At 54.2% G+C, this 15,941-nt stretch overlaps 1 protein-coding gene across 2 annotated transcripts in view; it reads right to left on the reverse strand.

The window, feature by feature from the left end:
* Positions 1 to 15,941, reverse strand: part of PKD1 (polycystin 1, transient receptor potential channel interacting) — an 89,747-nt gene that overhangs the window by 7,410 nt on the left and 66,396 nt on the right. For both annotated transcript variants that reach the window (XM_030485090.1, XM_030485089.1), the window contains exons 22-40: positions 15,020 to 15,164; positions 13,736 to 14,338; positions 13,097 to 13,253; positions 11,752 to 12,004; positions 10,971 to 11,166; positions 9,637 to 9,807; positions 9,074 to 9,217; positions 8,551 to 8,761; positions 8,081 to 8,207; positions 7,232 to 7,348; positions 6,781 to 6,830; positions 6,408 to 6,610; positions 5,708 to 5,813; positions 5,378 to 5,496; positions 4,137 to 4,339; positions 3,752 to 3,946; positions 2,464 to 2,603; positions 1,202 to 1,329; positions 673 to 841 (exon numbers count right to left, since the gene is read on the reverse strand). In XM_030485090.1, the coding sequence (XP_030340950.1) occupies positions 673 to 841; positions 1,202 to 1,329; positions 2,464 to 2,603; positions 3,752 to 3,946; positions 4,137 to 4,339; positions 5,378 to 5,496; positions 5,708 to 5,813; positions 6,408 to 6,610; positions 6,781 to 6,830; positions 7,232 to 7,348; positions 8,081 to 8,207; positions 8,551 to 8,761; positions 9,074 to 9,217; positions 9,637 to 9,807; positions 10,971 to 11,166; positions 11,752 to 12,004; positions 13,097 to 13,253; positions 13,736 to 14,338; positions 15,020 to 15,164 (3,437 nt within the window). The remainder of the gene's footprint in view (positions 1 to 672; positions 842 to 1,201; positions 1,330 to 2,463; positions 2,604 to 3,751; positions 3,947 to 4,136; positions 4,340 to 5,377; positions 5,497 to 5,707; positions 5,814 to 6,407; positions 6,611 to 6,780; positions 6,831 to 7,231; positions 7,349 to 8,080; positions 8,208 to 8,550; positions 8,762 to 9,073; positions 9,218 to 9,636; positions 9,808 to 10,970; positions 11,167 to 11,751; positions 12,005 to 13,096; positions 13,254 to 13,735; positions 14,339 to 15,019; positions 15,165 to 15,941) is intronic.

Below are 15,941 nucleotides of genomic sequence, written 5' to 3' on the forward strand. Positions count from 1 at the left end.
GCCATGGGGTGAGAGCCGAAGGACAGAGCAGCCACTGCTATCGTCTGCTACGTGGCAGGCCAGGAGCAAGAGATGCAGACCCCGTACATCCAACGGTGGCAACCGCCTCATCATTCATTTCACAAGACAAATTACAGAACTGCATTGATCCACTGAGTGTTCCCAACTTCAGAACAGCCCCAAACCTTGTGGTGCCCCAAACTTCAATGAAGACACATCCAGGAACAAACCAGAGCGGAAACCAACAGTGACTTCATGTCCGAGATGCTGGTAAAGGCCAGTCTCCCATAACCCACATTAACAGAAAGCCAGTGCTGTGCTGTGGGCTCTCTGGGCAGCAGGGTTACCTTCTCCAGCAGCTTCTCTCTGCCCTTGAAGCTGAAGAGCTGAACCCTCTGCCCCATGCCTCTGAGAACAGCACTGTGCTGCTGTTCAGCTCAAGACGAGCTGCCCATCTCCTGGAAGCCAGGGGAGCAGCAGCAACGTGCCTCCCACCATTCCCACTGCCCATGTGGACGTGTTCAGGGAAGGTGTTTTTGTTTCTTTGCCCTTTGCCAGGCTCTGGAGCTGCAGCTGGCCTCACTGAAGCAAGGGCTGGGAACCACCCCGGGCACTGATCAACACTGATGATGCCTCTGGCAGCTGGAGCAGGGGGTAGGGGCAGGTCCTTACCCTGTCAGGTCGGGCGGTGAGTAGGACCACGCAGCCGTCACGTTCAGGGCTGCCCTTTCCCAGCCAGCTCCATAGTCAGCGGTGGCAAAGCTGTGGGAGTCGGTGCAGCTCCTCCTGGGAGCCGTGCCCATGCCATGCAGGATGTCCTGGGCGCTGCGCTGGCACTCGGCTGCAATGACACCAACAGTCACCCCATGGGCAGCCCAATGCAGCCCAACGGTGCTGGGGAGCACAGCTGAGCTTTCACACCCAGCACCAACCTTCTTCCCAAGCCCCTCCACATCCTCAGTCACACCTCAGGAAATCAAGTCAACTTCTCTCTAGTGTAAATCCCCACGGATTGCCCCAGTTCACCTCTGCAGGAGCAGAGCCAGGGGCACATAATACCCATGCTGCCAAGACAAACCTGCCTCTGTAACTTCTGCCTTGCTTCTACCAGCACCCAGACTTGGTCATTTCCTCCCTCCAGGAAGGTCACCACCACCCCACGACAGCAGAACCAGAGCCCTGGCCCACCAATCCCACCAACCTTCCTGCAGGCGGAGCTGGCGCAGCCGGGCTGCCCCCAGCGTGGTGCTGTGGCTCTCCTGAGCCGAGCGGTTGTTGTAGAGGTAGGGGAGGAAGACCTGGGACATCCACACCCAGAACTGATCCGACCTGCAACAGGGAAAAGGCATCAGAGCTCTTGGGGCAGCTCTGCTGGGGTGGTCTCTGCACGTCTCGCCCATGACCAGCCGTGTTCCATATGGAGTTTTGGAGGGCTAACCCAGGCTGCCCTCCTCCTGGCTAGCAGGCAGAGGCAGCATTCCCATCCATTCCATGATGGGCTGGCACCAGGGAGATGTTTATCTGACATGCAAGACCTAAAGGTGACTGAATCCACTTGACATCTGAATGAGGATCGCACCAGTGGGTCTGCTGCAGCACGGTGGGAAAGAGATGATATTTAGGACTAGATTCTGCTTCTGCTCCACTTCCCCTCCAAAACTCCACCGATTCATTCCTCATTCATATTGTGTGAATCAGAGTTTCTGTGACTCTGTGTGGCACAGACAAGCCAGGTCTCTTCACACACAGAGCCAAGGGGTCTGCAGTGAGAGGGGTACAAAGACACCATGAACCCCAGGCAGCCGCTGTGCTGGTGGGGTTGGCAGCAGCGTGGGCACTCAGCTGGGAAAAACTGATCTAGTTAAACCATATGTGCAGAGCCAGGAAGGGAAGGACTCAGTATTTATATAAGATGTTATTTTTGGTTCTTGTGACGTGTTTATGGCTAAACCCTACAGTTGTAAATTCTGGAGACAAAGCAAACTTGTGTGCTTTAGAGCAGACGGACTCCTGTAACTCACACAGTCCCTTCCCACTGAGGAAATAATTCAAAGAGATTAAAGCTCAGGTTCCTCTGTCCTACAGGGGAGAAGCAGAATAACGGGGAGCTGCTCACTGCCTGCAACCATAGAATCCCAGATGGGTTTGTGTTGGAAGGGACCTTAAAGCTCATCCAGCTCCAACCCCCTGCCACGGGCAGGGACACCTTCCACTAGAGCAGGTTGCTCCAAGCCCCTGTGTCCAACCTGGCCTTGAACACTGCCAGGGATGGGGCAGCCACAGCTTCTCTGGGCACCCTGTGCCAGCGCCTCAGCACCCTCACAGGGAAGAGCTTCTGCCTAAGAGCACATCTCAATCCTCCCTCTGGCAGGTTAAAGCCATTCCCCTTGTCCTGTCCCTGTAGGCCCCTCTGATACAAAGCAACATCTTGTTCCTCCCCATCCCCAGGGACTTCGCCATTACCTCTTGATGAGGAGGAATTCGTTGCTGCCCAGCTGCTGCTTGATGGAGCTCTGCAGAAGGAAGGCTCTGCTGTTGCGGGTGGCATCTCCGTAGTTGGTGAGCAGGATCACCAGCAAGAACATCATGTAGATGAGGAAGTTCTGGCAAGCAGAGAGCAGAAAGGGATTGCACCCAAGCACAGGAGGGCTGGTTCCCAATCCTGCAGCAAATCAGTGCTCTCCGCTGCCTGCCATGCAGCGGGATCAGCACCCAGAGCTTGCATTTCTTCTTCCATATGGCAAGCAGCTTAAAATGAAACCCAGACCACAGGCTCATAACAATACTCTTTGTTCAAAGCAGCCAGACAGCACCACATGTTTCAGACGACATGCACTGCACAACCTCCCTGTACGAGCTCCTATATACCAACAGCTCAGTTCATACAATGATGGAAGGTCCCATCCTTTAAAGGGAAATCACTCAGTTAAATATAACTCCATTAAAGCAGCTGTGTATCCCCAGCACAACTGTGGAGGATTAGTACTGGATGAGCTACAAAGAAGCTTCTGCTCCTAGACAGGCAATTAAGTGTTTCACAAGATTCAACTAATGAGTTTCCTTGTGCCAGGTGGTGTCTGCACTGCATTGCAAACCTTGTCCTAACCTCCAACACCTGAGTTAGAGTCAAACACAGCAGCTGCTCCAAACGAACCCCCTCATGGTTCTGCTTTCCAGCCCCCTCAGAGCTGCACAGAGAAGAAGAAAGTCACTGCCTGCCTTTTACAGATAGGGAAACTGAGGCAGAAACTGGAGACATGCACCTACTTGTTCAGGAGATCACAGCTGGATTGGGAGGACCTACATAAAGATGTGGCTCAGCCCATGGAGGCAGCACTCTGCCCCTGCCCTAAGCACCACAGGCATCAGGAATCATACAATGGTTTGGGGTGGAAGGGACCTTAAAGCTCCTCCAGCTCCAACCCCCTGCCACGGGCAGGGACACCTTCCACTAGAGCAGGTTGCTCCAAGCCCCTGTGTCCAACCTGGCCTTGAACACTGCCAGGGATGGGGCAGCCACAGCTTCTCTGGGCACCCTGTGCCAGCGCCTCAGCACCCTCACAGGGAAGAGCTTCTGCCTCAGAGCTCATCTCAATCTCCCCTCGGGCAGGTTAAAGCCATTCCCCTTGTCCTGTCCCTACATCCCTTGTCCAAAGCCCCTCTCCAGGTTTCCTGGAGCCCCTTTAGGCACTGGAGCTGCTCTAGGGTCTCCCTGGAGCCTTCTCTTCTCCAGGCTGCACAGATGTCTTACCTTCAGCATCCTGTGTAGCAGTTTGACCTTCCTGGCCTCCTCCTTGGCCTGGAAAAGGGCAAACCCCTGGGGGGGTCGGACTTTGCTGATCTTCTCCGAAACATGCTCAACAAAAGGATGCTCCACCAAGGTATCATCTTCCTCTGGGTGCAAGCGCTTGGCAACCAGTGAGAAATAGAGAGCTTCCAGCAGGACCTGGGGAGACAGGCAGTGCTGTGAGCCCGCAGAGAGCCGGGACACCAGAGCTGCCATGGGCAGCAGCTCCTGAGGGCCTTTCAGCACAGACAGTGAGCACAGCACAGCTCCTGAGCACTCTCTTGGGGCAGCTAAACCAAACTGCCACCAGCCCTACCTCTCCTACTGCCACTGGTGTACTCATCCTTACCTTCAGGGGCTCCCAGACCAAGAAGGATGCCAGAAAGCTGAATATCCCTGAGATGAGCCACATGAGGGCAACGCTGGAGGAAAAGCCCACCCCAATCCACACGGAGACGCCCGTGGAGGTGGCGAAGAGGAGGAGGCTGATACCATGAGCCAGATAGGAGCACCAGGGTGGCAGCAAGCGCTTCCGGAATGTTTGGTCTGCGACTGGGAGGAGGAGGGAAAACAAGTGTAAGCATTACTGCAAAAGGATCCTCAGGGGCACAGGAAGGGCTGAGCACACCAGCAGAGAGAGCGCCATCAGTCCTGGGTGAGTTGTGAGGGGTTATCCCAAACATCTCCCACTCAGCAGCAACACAAACACAGCCTCAGAAGAGCAGCATCTATGGGCTACAGGGTGGGGAGGAGAAGGAGGTGGGTTCCTGATCTGGGTAGTGGGATGGGCTCCCTTTCTCTCAGAGCCCTGGGACGTTGGGCATTCCCAGCTGGCTGGAGGTGCTGCTGGCAAAGCCATGGAAAGCCACACAGATGTCTTGCTCTGGCTGCCTTCAGACTGCCAAGCCACCCTGCCCCGGGGCTCAGCACAGCTTCCTTCACCCACACATGCAAATCAAAGCCTGCACAGAGATACCCCCACCATTCATCAACCAAGGAGAAATGATGGATGTTAACAGACCCTACAGGAATGCTGCTGGGTCCAATTTTCCAGGGACAGCCTGCCCCAGGGAGGCTGTGCCTCAGGAAGCCAAGAGCTCATGCTAAGAGAATTGATGCTGAGCTTCTCCAGAGGACACCCAGGCACTTATCACCCTCCAGTCCTTGCAGGGCCTGACAGTGTGCTCCCTGCTTTGTGCAAGCCCAGCTGGCTGCTGTCATGCTGCATGACCCAGTAGGAAGCATCTCTGCTTTGTTGAGTTGAACCTTCCTTGGCATTTTAACCCCTTTCCCCTCTGGTTTCATACAGAGACTCTCTCATACTGGATGGCTGAAGGGACTGATGGCTGCAGAGGGGTGCAGAGAGCAGAGGAACTGGGGAAGCAGTGAGCAGAGCTTCCCTAAGGTGCACAGTAGGGACTGTCACAGCACAAGCGATGGACTTAGTGACATTCAGGCTCCAAGAGCAGTAGGCAGGACATAGCCAATACACCCCAAGCAGGGGAGCAGCCTTTCCTGAGGCTCCATTTACCTGCCTGTGCCTCCCAAGGGCTGCTCCTCCTGCCCATCCCACCCTCGCTGCCCTGGTACCTGTCCATGTGGACTTGGCTGATCTGCTCACTTCCCGGGGAGGAGCTGCCATGCTCTGCCCTTTGTCGTTCAGCTTCTGCATCATGACAGTCTCCACCTTCTCCCCAAATACACTGGATCTGCCAAGGCGAAGGGGTGATGCTGGTGAGCTGTGGCACTGGTGGCTCTGCAGGGAGCAGCCTGGCACCAGGGTGGACTGAACTCCAGGGCTAACACCAGTGCAGCAACACTGCTCTGTGTCTCATGGAGAACACAGTGACTCGTGACCAGGCTGCCCCAGGCATCCCCAGTGCCTCAGAACCCAGCTCACCTCACACCCTGAATACTTACAGGCCTGAGATCAGATCTGTTTCAGCCCTCATGTACGGCCCCAGGTCCTGGGAGTGGGAGATGCCACTGGCTCCATCTGCCAGGATCTGTCGGATCAGATCCTCATCTGGGGAAAGAGAGAGTGCAAACAGGGTTGGCAGGAGCACAGCACCAGCTGTGCACCAGGGCATGTCCTGCATTGCTTGAGCTCAGCCACATCTGTGGAACTGGGGAGGAGGAGGGACAGGGTGAGGCCCTTCTCCATGGGGCAGCCCTCCCCTCCTCCATGTCTTCTAGCTCCTGCCATGCCCAGCTTGGCTGCAGAGGTAACTGCTGGTATAGGAGGCCAAGTTCTTCTTCTCCAGGCATTTACAGGGGTCCAGAGACAGCCTGTGGCTTTGCAACCAGTGAAGAAGTGCTGGTTGCTTACCACATTCAGATCCCATGGGAACACATCTCTCCTTGCTCCCTGTCTGATGGCAGTGTGGTGACCACTCACTTCAACTGATCCACATCAGGATTTCTGCTTTCCCAGACTGAAACTCTCATTAAGAAAATACAACCCTCCTCCTCTGCCCTGCAGATTGAAGCCAGTGGTGATGGTGGCAAAGCTCTGCTATTCTGCCTTCTCCAGAGGTAAGCAGAAGGCTCCTAGGGACCAGATTGTTCCTTCTGCACACCCCTGGGGCATTCAAACAGAGGGATGCTACCCCAGCCCCACCTGATGCAGAGAAATAGCGAGGCTGTCCCTGGTGAACACCAAGTGACAAGCTGTCCTCCTCGGTGGCCAGTGGGGCCTCGAGGCCGAGGTGGCGGCTGGCCCGGCCTCTCTTCAGCTTCTGGATGGTGTTGCCCATGATGGAGGGGTCGCTGAGGAGGTCTGGCCAGCTGAGCAGGGCCTCGCTGGACGGCCACCGCACGAGGCTGCGGGAGAGCAGAGGAACGGGGCAGTCAGGGCTGTGGGGAATGGGAAGCATGAGAAGAGCAGCTGTGCTAGCACAGAGGGGTTCCAGAGGGAAACAGCCGTGGGAGCACAACCCCAGTAACCAAAGCAGAAAAGTACATAAAACTCCAACTTGCACCATCCTACTTACCTTTTGGAGTCCTCTAAGAACAGATCTGTTTTGGTCTGCTCAGAGAAGGCCTGTGGAGGAAGAGGAGGCAGTTCAGGCACATGACACTGGTTTGTGCCTCATTAAAACAGCAGGTTCTTAACATCAGGGGTCACTGGTAACCTGGAGCCTGAGCTGCCAACAGCCCTGAGTCCACACCTCCAGGAGCCTGCTCTGCTCCAGAGATAACCCAAGCACACTGGGAATGTCAGTGCTCACAGACACAGAGCAGTAGCTGCAGGCAGCTTGTGCTCAGAACCTGGACTGGCCTTAGCAGATGAAGGGCTGAGGCTCTCCCCCATCACCAGGATTTGCCAGAGGCACTAGAGTGCATCAGTTCTTGCAGTGAGAGCTGTGGATGGACACTGTGTCCATGCAGGGGAGCACACAGACCCATGCGGCATGTCCAGCTTTCGGGTGGGAAGCAGGTTACCTCTGCCTGAAGCCCGGGGAAGGTGGGGAAGGAGCTGTCAAGGATTGAGGAGTCCAGGTAGTTGTCAATCTCCAAGGACTGCTGGTCTGAGTGAGTCAGAGTGTGGTTGATGGAGACCTGCAGGAGACAAGGAAGGCTTGAGCAGACAAGGAAGGAATAGAGGTGACAATGGCACGGGGACTCAGTGCCATTGCTCAGTGGATCCCATCAGCTCCACACTCGTGCAGGCAGAGCTGGGATCCCAGGCAGGGCTGAGAACAGACACATGCACATCCTCCACTGCCTCCCACTTGTCTCCACATGTACCACAGCCCAGTGCCATCCAGGCTGTCCCAGATACAAGGTCCCAAGAAGCCTGGTGAATTTACAACCCCCTGCAAAGCAGGGAGTGCTTCCAGGGACAAGAAGTATCAGGCACATGTGCTGCTCATCAGTCACTGAGCAGCTGGCTGCAGTCCTTAATGGGGCTGCTAATTGTGCCCAACTAGTCATGAAATCCCCAGCTAATCCTTTCACAGCTGCCTAACCACGGCTCTGCTCAGAGAGCTGAATGTGTACCCAGGGCACGCACTGCATTAGAGATGCTCCACTAAGCATTTCCCAAGCTCCTGCCAATAATGGGCTGTACCCTTAAATGGCATTTGGGTACCTATCCCATACTGATATCCAGAGCAAGCAAGTGCCTAAAAGCAGCTTTTAATATAATCTATATTAAAAGGGCCTATAATCTGCCCTTCTGGTCTCTGCTCAGAGACAGCTGGAGAAGTGATGGATCACAAAGGGCAAAATCTAGCCTCAGATAAAGCAAGACACCCATCTGGGCAGCCTGCAACTACTCCTCCTCCTTACCTTGCCACGAGCCATGCGGAAGAGAAATAAAATGACCAGGTAGAGAGGGTAGACCACCACGCTGGACACCAGCCCAACAGCCACCGTGTCCACATTGACAGGGATCAGGTTGGAAACGGCCCCATTGCTGGAGAGAATCAGGAGAGATCAGAGGCTGGTGTTAGCAGGAGCACTCTGGGTTGCCACCTAAGCAAGGAGCCCAAACTGCACCCCCAGGTATTTCAGATGTGCAGAGAAAGAGCTGGGCATGGGCTGTACTAACAGATGACACAGCAAAACCAGGTAAGGGGGAAGCTGATCGGATTGTCCTTCATCATCCATGTCCTGGTCCCAGATTCTTTGGAATGGGAAGGATAGATGCAAGGCCACAAGCAAGGCACTCATGGTCTGTCCTGCCCTGTGTGATGGGAAGCACAGCAGGGGCCCTCAGGAGGTAAGGGATGCCCAGAGCACCAAGGGACACAACGCACCTGAGGTGCACGTTGCCCACCATGCCGTACCACACGGCGTTGGCACAGAGGAAGAGGAAGATGAGGAGGGAGCAGCAGGTGGCTCTCTGGACGCGGGTGAAGCGGCTACGTGGTGGCCGGTCCCACATGGACAACCAGACATGCTTCTCGAAGAAACCTCGCTGCAGCTCCGCGCGGAAGATGCGGGAGAAGCTCCTCAGCTCTGTCTCACCTGAGCACAAAGAGAGAGACCCTCAGGCCAGCGGCACCACTGAGGGGAGCCAGCTGGACCTGCCATGGTCCCTCCTTCCAGACTGGTAAGTATCCACACTGCATCTATATGGTCCCTCCTGCGCAGCTGGGTCCTTGCCATGCCTTGTCCTCTAACACAAAGGACCCACAAGGCATCAATGCAGCGAGGAAGAGCCAGTGTGCAGGCTCCATGGTCCCTCTGCAGCCCCCTGCTGCAGGCCCTTCCTCAATGCAATAGAAGTGCCACACTGCTCATCGACCCCAGCCCCACACCTAGGGAGTGAGCACTCACTGGCAGCATAAACCTCCTTCTCCACCATGCCATCGTTGTCTTCACTCTCCACTGACAGCCAGTCGTTCACCAGGAAGAAGTAGCTCTTGCTGCTCTGCAGGTCCCGGACTATGACGTGCTGCAGGTACCAAGAAGGGCTGAGTCCTAGAAGTTAAAAGAGATGAAGAAATGTGTTTCGTGGCAGCCATTCCCTGGGTGAACCTGCAAAGCTGAGAGGGCAACACAAGAGCCCATCAGTGGGTCAGTAGCAGTTACCCTGTGACAGTATCTTCATCTATGGGAAATGGCACAGCCAGGTCACCTCCTAGGCTGGACATTCACACACACTGTCACAGCGCACACTGCATCCTATGTGTGTGGGACTGCAGACTTCCCATGATGGAGACTCCATGTCCAGCCCCCCGGCAATCCTCCCCCAAGCCAGTGGGTCACCCTGGCCTCCCACCAGGGTTATTCCAGCCTGTAGACCCAGGCACCTCTCTCCTGCCCAGGTACCAGGCGGAGCAGAGCGTGGCTGTGCCCTGGGATGGGTGACGGGCGCCTCAGCCCTGCTCACCCCCCACCTTTGTTGTCGTGCCAGACGCGGATGCGCCAGATGCTGCCCAGGCTGCGCTCCGTGGCGATCTGGAACACGTCGAGGCTGTTGCGGTGGAAGGCGTTCTCTCCATCCAGATGCCTGTGACCACTTTTATGGTCCACTCCATACAGAGCGATCCCCACATGGGCTGTGGTACCTGGAAGAGAGAACAGGGCTCAGTTAGGGAAGGCCAACCAAGGCGGAGCTGCTCCCCAGCCCTATCTGCCTGCCAGTGACCTGGTACCAGATGCAATGGTCCTTCAGAGGGGCCACTGGAGACTGGGGAGGAAGGAATGTGCTCAAGAGCCATCCCACACCCAGGTTGCTGCTCAGACTGGTGCATGGCCCTTGGCAAGCTCATGGTTCTCTTTGGAAGGGACTAGATCTGACATTCCTTGCCTTGCTAATACCCTAACAGGAGGAGATGTTTATTCTGGACGTTTTTTCCTCCCAAGTAGTTGGAATACTTTTTTCTTTGACTTCTCTCCTGTACCAGTTTCCAGATGCTCCCTGGGTCATCTGCTCAACCTGGATGGTCCTTGGGGTGGCTTCAGGAGGAAGCTGCTGCCAGTGAAACCAGTGGTTATACTAAATCAATGGCAGCGTGTTTGTGGCATGGTAGCACTCTACCTCTGTCCTTGCTTAGAGCTTCCACATCCCAACTGCCTGGATTTCCAAGTCCAGGATGATGTTTCTGGCAGCTCTAGCTACAAACCCAGCCCTGGATCAGAAAGCCAACCTTTCTGCCTTCATGCCACTGGAATTCAGACAGCAGAACAAGCAATGGATGCTGAAGGGCAGCTAAATGGTCACCTAAAGGGCCCACAAGACTTGGATGCTTCTGAAGGAGAGGATGTGAGGAACAATCTCTGCCTCTTGAGCTGTTCCTGCAACCACAGCCCAGCCAGGAAAGCAGGGTGGGGGGTTTCCATACTGGTGGTTCCTTCACACCTTTGACTTGCCCCATTATCACCCCATTTAAAGTGTGAATGCTGTGGGAAGCCCTGCACTGTCTGGCTGCTCAGTGCTGCTTCAAACGCCAGCTCAGCTCTGGGTCCTGTAGGAGGACACTTGGTGTATGATGTGCTGAGGTGAAATCTCAGGGGAACTACACAGATGTCACCCGAGGAATCACAGAATTGTATCATAGAATCTCAGCCTGGTTTGGGTTGAAGGGACCTTAAAGCTCATCCAGTTCCAACCCCCTGTCACAGGCAGGGACACCTTCCACTAGACCAGGTTGCTCCAAGCCCCTGTGTCCAACCTGGCCTTGAACACTGCCAGGGATGGGGCATCAAGAGGATGAGACCATGGGCTAACCTGATCCTCTGCCCCAGCCAGTTTTCACCAGGATCTCGTATTTGTAGAGCCCGTTCTTCCCGCAGAAGGGAATCACCCCCACGCGGTTGATGTCGATCATGTCCAGCTTGTGCACGATCAGTGCAGCCACCGAGTAGGTCACAAAGCAGACAGCACATGTCAGCAGCACGATGTAGTTGAGACCAGGGCCTGGAGCCTAGAAGGACAGAAATGTGTTGAAAGGCACTGTCCTTCCTCAGGAGGACCCTCCTTTCCCTAGGAGCCTCCTTCCTGCCCATCACCATCATTCACAGACACGATGCCACATGCAGATAGAGAGCTCTCCCTGCACGGACCGTGTGGAGTGTCCTGCAGCAGCTGCTGAGAGCTTTCTGCTCCCACTTACATCACACCAACAGAGCTAGGGAGAGCCTGAATGCCCCTGGGAAGCAGGGAGCAGCTGGCTGGGATAAACCAGTGCTGGGTGCCAGCTGGGAGGAGAGCTTGGCATCTCACTAAGAGGTGAGCACACTGCGAGGTGCCCACAAGAGAGGATAAAGCCATCTGCAAAGGTCTGTTTTTAGCAGCAGCAGCAGCAGCCAGGATTCATGATCGGAGGACACAGCCCCTCTGTGAGCAGTGCCCATGTGCAGCTCCCAAAGGCTCCCAGGTGCTGGTGCTGGTTTGCCAGCTGGGCACAGCTTGAACGTGAAGCCAACAGGAGGCCAAGGCTTTCCTCTAGGTGACAACCATCTGCTCAGCACTTGGTGATGCTGCACAGCCTCTGCTTTGTTCTACTCACAGGGAAGATGAACTGGACGGAGTTTGGGGGGACAAAGAGACTGGCCCCAAAGGCAGTGAGGTGCTGGGTTAAGCAGACAGCCTGGTCTGGCCTCGTCTCTTCCAGTGGGATGATGCCTTCTGTCTTCCAGCGCTTCTCCCGCTCACTGAAGTACTGGCACAGGGATGTGTACAGCCCCAGAGTCACCTCCACAGGGGACCAGCTGAAATGGTTTGTGATGTTGAAGTAGTACTTCTGGATGGTGTCATCCGTCCTGGAGGAGGGAAAGGCAGCAAGGAGACATCATTAATCCCACTGAAGGAACACCAACCCTGTTCTGATGGATGTGTGCCCAAGGAAATACGCTGCTGAGGGATGGGGAAGCACCCATTGAGGAGGAAAAGCCCAGTGAACGTGGTGTAATTTACACCTTTGGTTGTGGAGAAACTCTGGGGTTCCACAGACCCCTTGAATTCTTCTTTATCTTTGTATTATTTCAGTATTGGGAGCACTACATTGCACATCCTCTTCTCTGTGCTGGCAGCCTTGCACAGGTCTCCCAGCCGCCCATCCCTGTGTCCCACTGATCCACAGGACACTTCCACAGCAGCTCTGTGATTCTTGGCTGGGAGCACATTCACTTATCAGGACGATTAATCCCTCTTTGAACATCCTGTTACCAAAAGCCATGGAAGCTGCATCAACTCACACAACAGTGGCTCCACTCTCGCCCCACCTATTCCCAAGCTGCCTATCTTTTCTTCTCAGATAATGCCTAGGAATGGCTTGGAAGTAACACAAGGCATGAACACACACGCTCCTGGCCAAGGCAGCAACTGAAGTTATAATGACTGCTCTGATTAAAAGAAGAGCTTTGCTCCAAAACCCAACAGCACAACAGCAGTGCTCTACGAGCCAAGCAGCGTGGATGGGAGCCCATGAGGAACCTGCAGAGAAAAGGGCAGTGGGGGGGACTCATCACCAGATCCCGGGTGAGGCTCATGATACTCACAGGGAATGGGATTTACAGCTCTAAAAAAGGGGAACCCTTTCAGGGAACCCCTATAAAGGGGATCTGAAAGGCAAATCACAGAGCACTGAGCTGCTTTTGCACCAGAAGCAGCAGATGTGTGGGAAGGAGGAAGTGCCAGAATAGACGAGGTGCTGGGGAGTAGGAATGGCACCTTGCAGCTCCCTACCCAGGAGAGCTGGCTCTTCCAAGGACAGAGGAACACTGTGATAGCTACAGCAGCACCAGTCCTGCAAAGCGGCCTGGTATAAACCTTAGCAAGACCCTGAGCATCCCTCACACTCATCCATGGGACACCCTGTAAGCGACAGGGATTATACAGGAGGCTTCTCTTACCTGGGAGAGGTGAAGAAGGTGTAGAGCTTGTGGTCATTCCCAGCCAGGGCATCCAGGCCGATTTTCTTCGAGGCAGTGCAGTTGTGCTCGTTGGGCTCTGGTTCATGATGCAGATAAGCCATGATGAATGGCTCAGGCTCGCTCGCGATGTAGTGATCTGGGTGAGGAGGGGGGAAACAGAAAGTACTTCATAAAGACCAGGGAGAGCTCAGCCACAAGCCTGCTGCCAGCACTGGGTGTTAAGGGAGGAGTATCAGGAATGCAGGAAGTTGGGAGAGATGCTTTTCTGGATTGCACTCTCTCAGTCTGGAGTTCAGAGGAGACTCTGGATACCACCACACCTGACCAAGAGAGGGACTGAAGGTGCTCCCTCCAGTGCTAATGTGGCTCTACAGAAAGGCTGGGAGAAGCAAAAGGCTCCTCAGTGCCAGAATCCACTAGCAAGGATTACACTGGGGACTGGATAACACCCATGACAGCCAGAACCCCAACTATGCAGTGTGGAACTTGCTGGATACACCTCACATCCCCTCCCATAGCAGTTATCTCGACAGCTCTCTTTTGCTGTGACACCCAGCCCTTCTCTCCCATGGGAAGAAACAGCAAAGAGCATGAAAGAGGTGGATCTCTCTACGCTACCATTGAGGACTCTGTACGTGAGCTGGAAGTGCAGTCCTGCTTCTCTGTTGTTGCTCTCCATAACCACAATGAGGTTCACGGATGTTCTTGCCTCGATGACTTCAGTGCCAGCAGAGAGGTTGTGAGCATCTGTGTTGTTTGACACCATTACAGTGATGGCTTTCTCTGAGTCCAGGCTCCCAATGGGGATCTGCACCCCGTTGTGTGTCTGAAACTCCATGGAGGCCACCTTTGTGGACACGGTATAGTTGCTGATGTAACCAAAAGGGAAAGGATTGGAGTCCACTTGGAACATGACTTGAATGACATCCGTCAGGTTGGAAAGGGTGGTGTTGAATGCCTGGGGGATGGAGAACTGGCAGTTTGGTGTGTTCTCGTAGCAAAGCAAGTTAAAGGGATCAGACCTCTTGCCTGTGGCCTTAATTTCTCCTCCCACCAGCTCCAGGGGCTCTTCATTCAGCACTCGAGATTTCATGAGGATGCGCATCAGGCTGGAAGACAGGTTGTAGGCTTTGGGAGCTAGCAGCAAATTGTGGGCATCAGCAAGCAGCTCCTGGGGCTTGGATTCCTGTGAAACCGTGTTGACAAGGTGAATCAGGTCACCTGCAGGAGAGAAAGAGAGGTGCAAACAGAGGAAGTGGTAAATAGCCTACATAAAGTGTTAGAGTCTAGATAACATCTGACACCTTCCCAAAGCAATCAGACAAGTGTTTCCCCACTGTCTTCTCACTGTAACTCTACCCTGTGCACATGACTTTCTGCTCTGAACTGTTCAGTAGCCCATAGCTAAAAATAGAGCTGTCAGCAATTCCTGCAGTCTCTGAGCTAATGTGCAGAGTTTGGTGGTGAATACTAATGACAACAGGCTTTATTTCCCTCCTGCATAGTGCTACAACAGCAGATTGGGAAAGAGGAAAGAAATGGATAAAGCAAACATATGTCATTAAGTTTCTGCACTTAGAACCCCATAACAAGGAGCGTAAAGAAGGTGTCTGCTTCCTCCCAGGGTAATCAGGTGGGAATTCCCACAGAGCGTTCATGGGTGCCCCGGTGAAGTTTGGCACCCTCAGTCTGCAACCAGGAAGGCGAGCATCTGGAAGCCATAGCTCTTACTCATTGTTTACTAAAAAGAGAAATCCCTGGAGTATCAGTGAGTTTATTAACAACTGCTGTATTTAAGTGTCCGCAGGGACGGCTGCCCAAGCCAGGACAACCCTGGGAAAAGGGCAGGGAGAAGAAAGTACTGAGCATGAAAAGGCCAAACCCCAGCGGTACAGAACTGACCTGTGATGTTGAGGATGTTGTCAGCGATGCCAGTCGGTGTCACGGTGCCCTGGGTCGTTTCCCCTTGTAGGATGGTCATCATGGTCTCCAGCTTGTTCAAGGTCCTTGTCAGGCAGGACTTGCAAACCAGTTCCTTGCTCACCATCTGCAAAGGGAAACACAGTCTGAGGCAGTGGGAACATCCCAAGGGAAGGACAAAGGCAAGTTCAGCTCCTCAGTCCTGCAAAGACCTGAGCATGTTTGCCCAAACACCATTTGCACTCTGAAAGTCTCTTTCCAGCCCCAGGGAGGTGACTGCAGAGGCCACGGCTGCTCTGCTCCCACTGAGAGATGATGCCAAGAAGTTGATGGTGTCTCCAAGACTCTTTCACCCACTTCCCCTCATGCTACAGGCAGGCACGTGGAGTCTGATGGAGGACGCATTAGGGTTGGAAAGAGCAATAAAGGGCAGCATATTCATGTTCCCTGGAGTTCACTTGTAAGGACCAAGCACGTCTCCTGCTGTTGCATCTCCTGAGCACCTCTTTGGGGCCACACACTATTCCTACAGAAATCAATCAGAAGCAGCTGGATGGGATCCCTCCATCCACTCCGCTATCTTCGATGGAATCAAGATTTAGCCCTAACTGAATCCACTTCAGTGTCCAAGTACTCCTGAAGGCTGTGGGAGGGATCCTGCCACTCAGGCGTGATGGATCTCCCTCCCTCTGCTCCCAGATGTGTCCAAGAAACAGAATGTTCTTGCCATGGCCTGGAGCTCCCAGCACTCTCGAGGCCTGGATGGGAGGGACTGAGGCAACACATGGAAGCTGTTACCACAACCCCGTTCCTTGCTCTTATTCATCTTTTTTTCTTTTAATCATCATAGGATTCAGACGTGATTCACCATATGTTTTGGTGGAGAATCAAAACAGCATCTGCA

Source organism: Strigops habroptila, chromosome 4, assembly GCF_004027225.2.
Source record: "Strigops habroptila isolate Jane chromosome 4, bStrHab1.2.pri, whole genome shotgun sequence".
NCBI lineage: Eukaryota > Metazoa > Chordata > Aves > Psittaciformes > Psittacidae > Strigops > Strigops habroptila.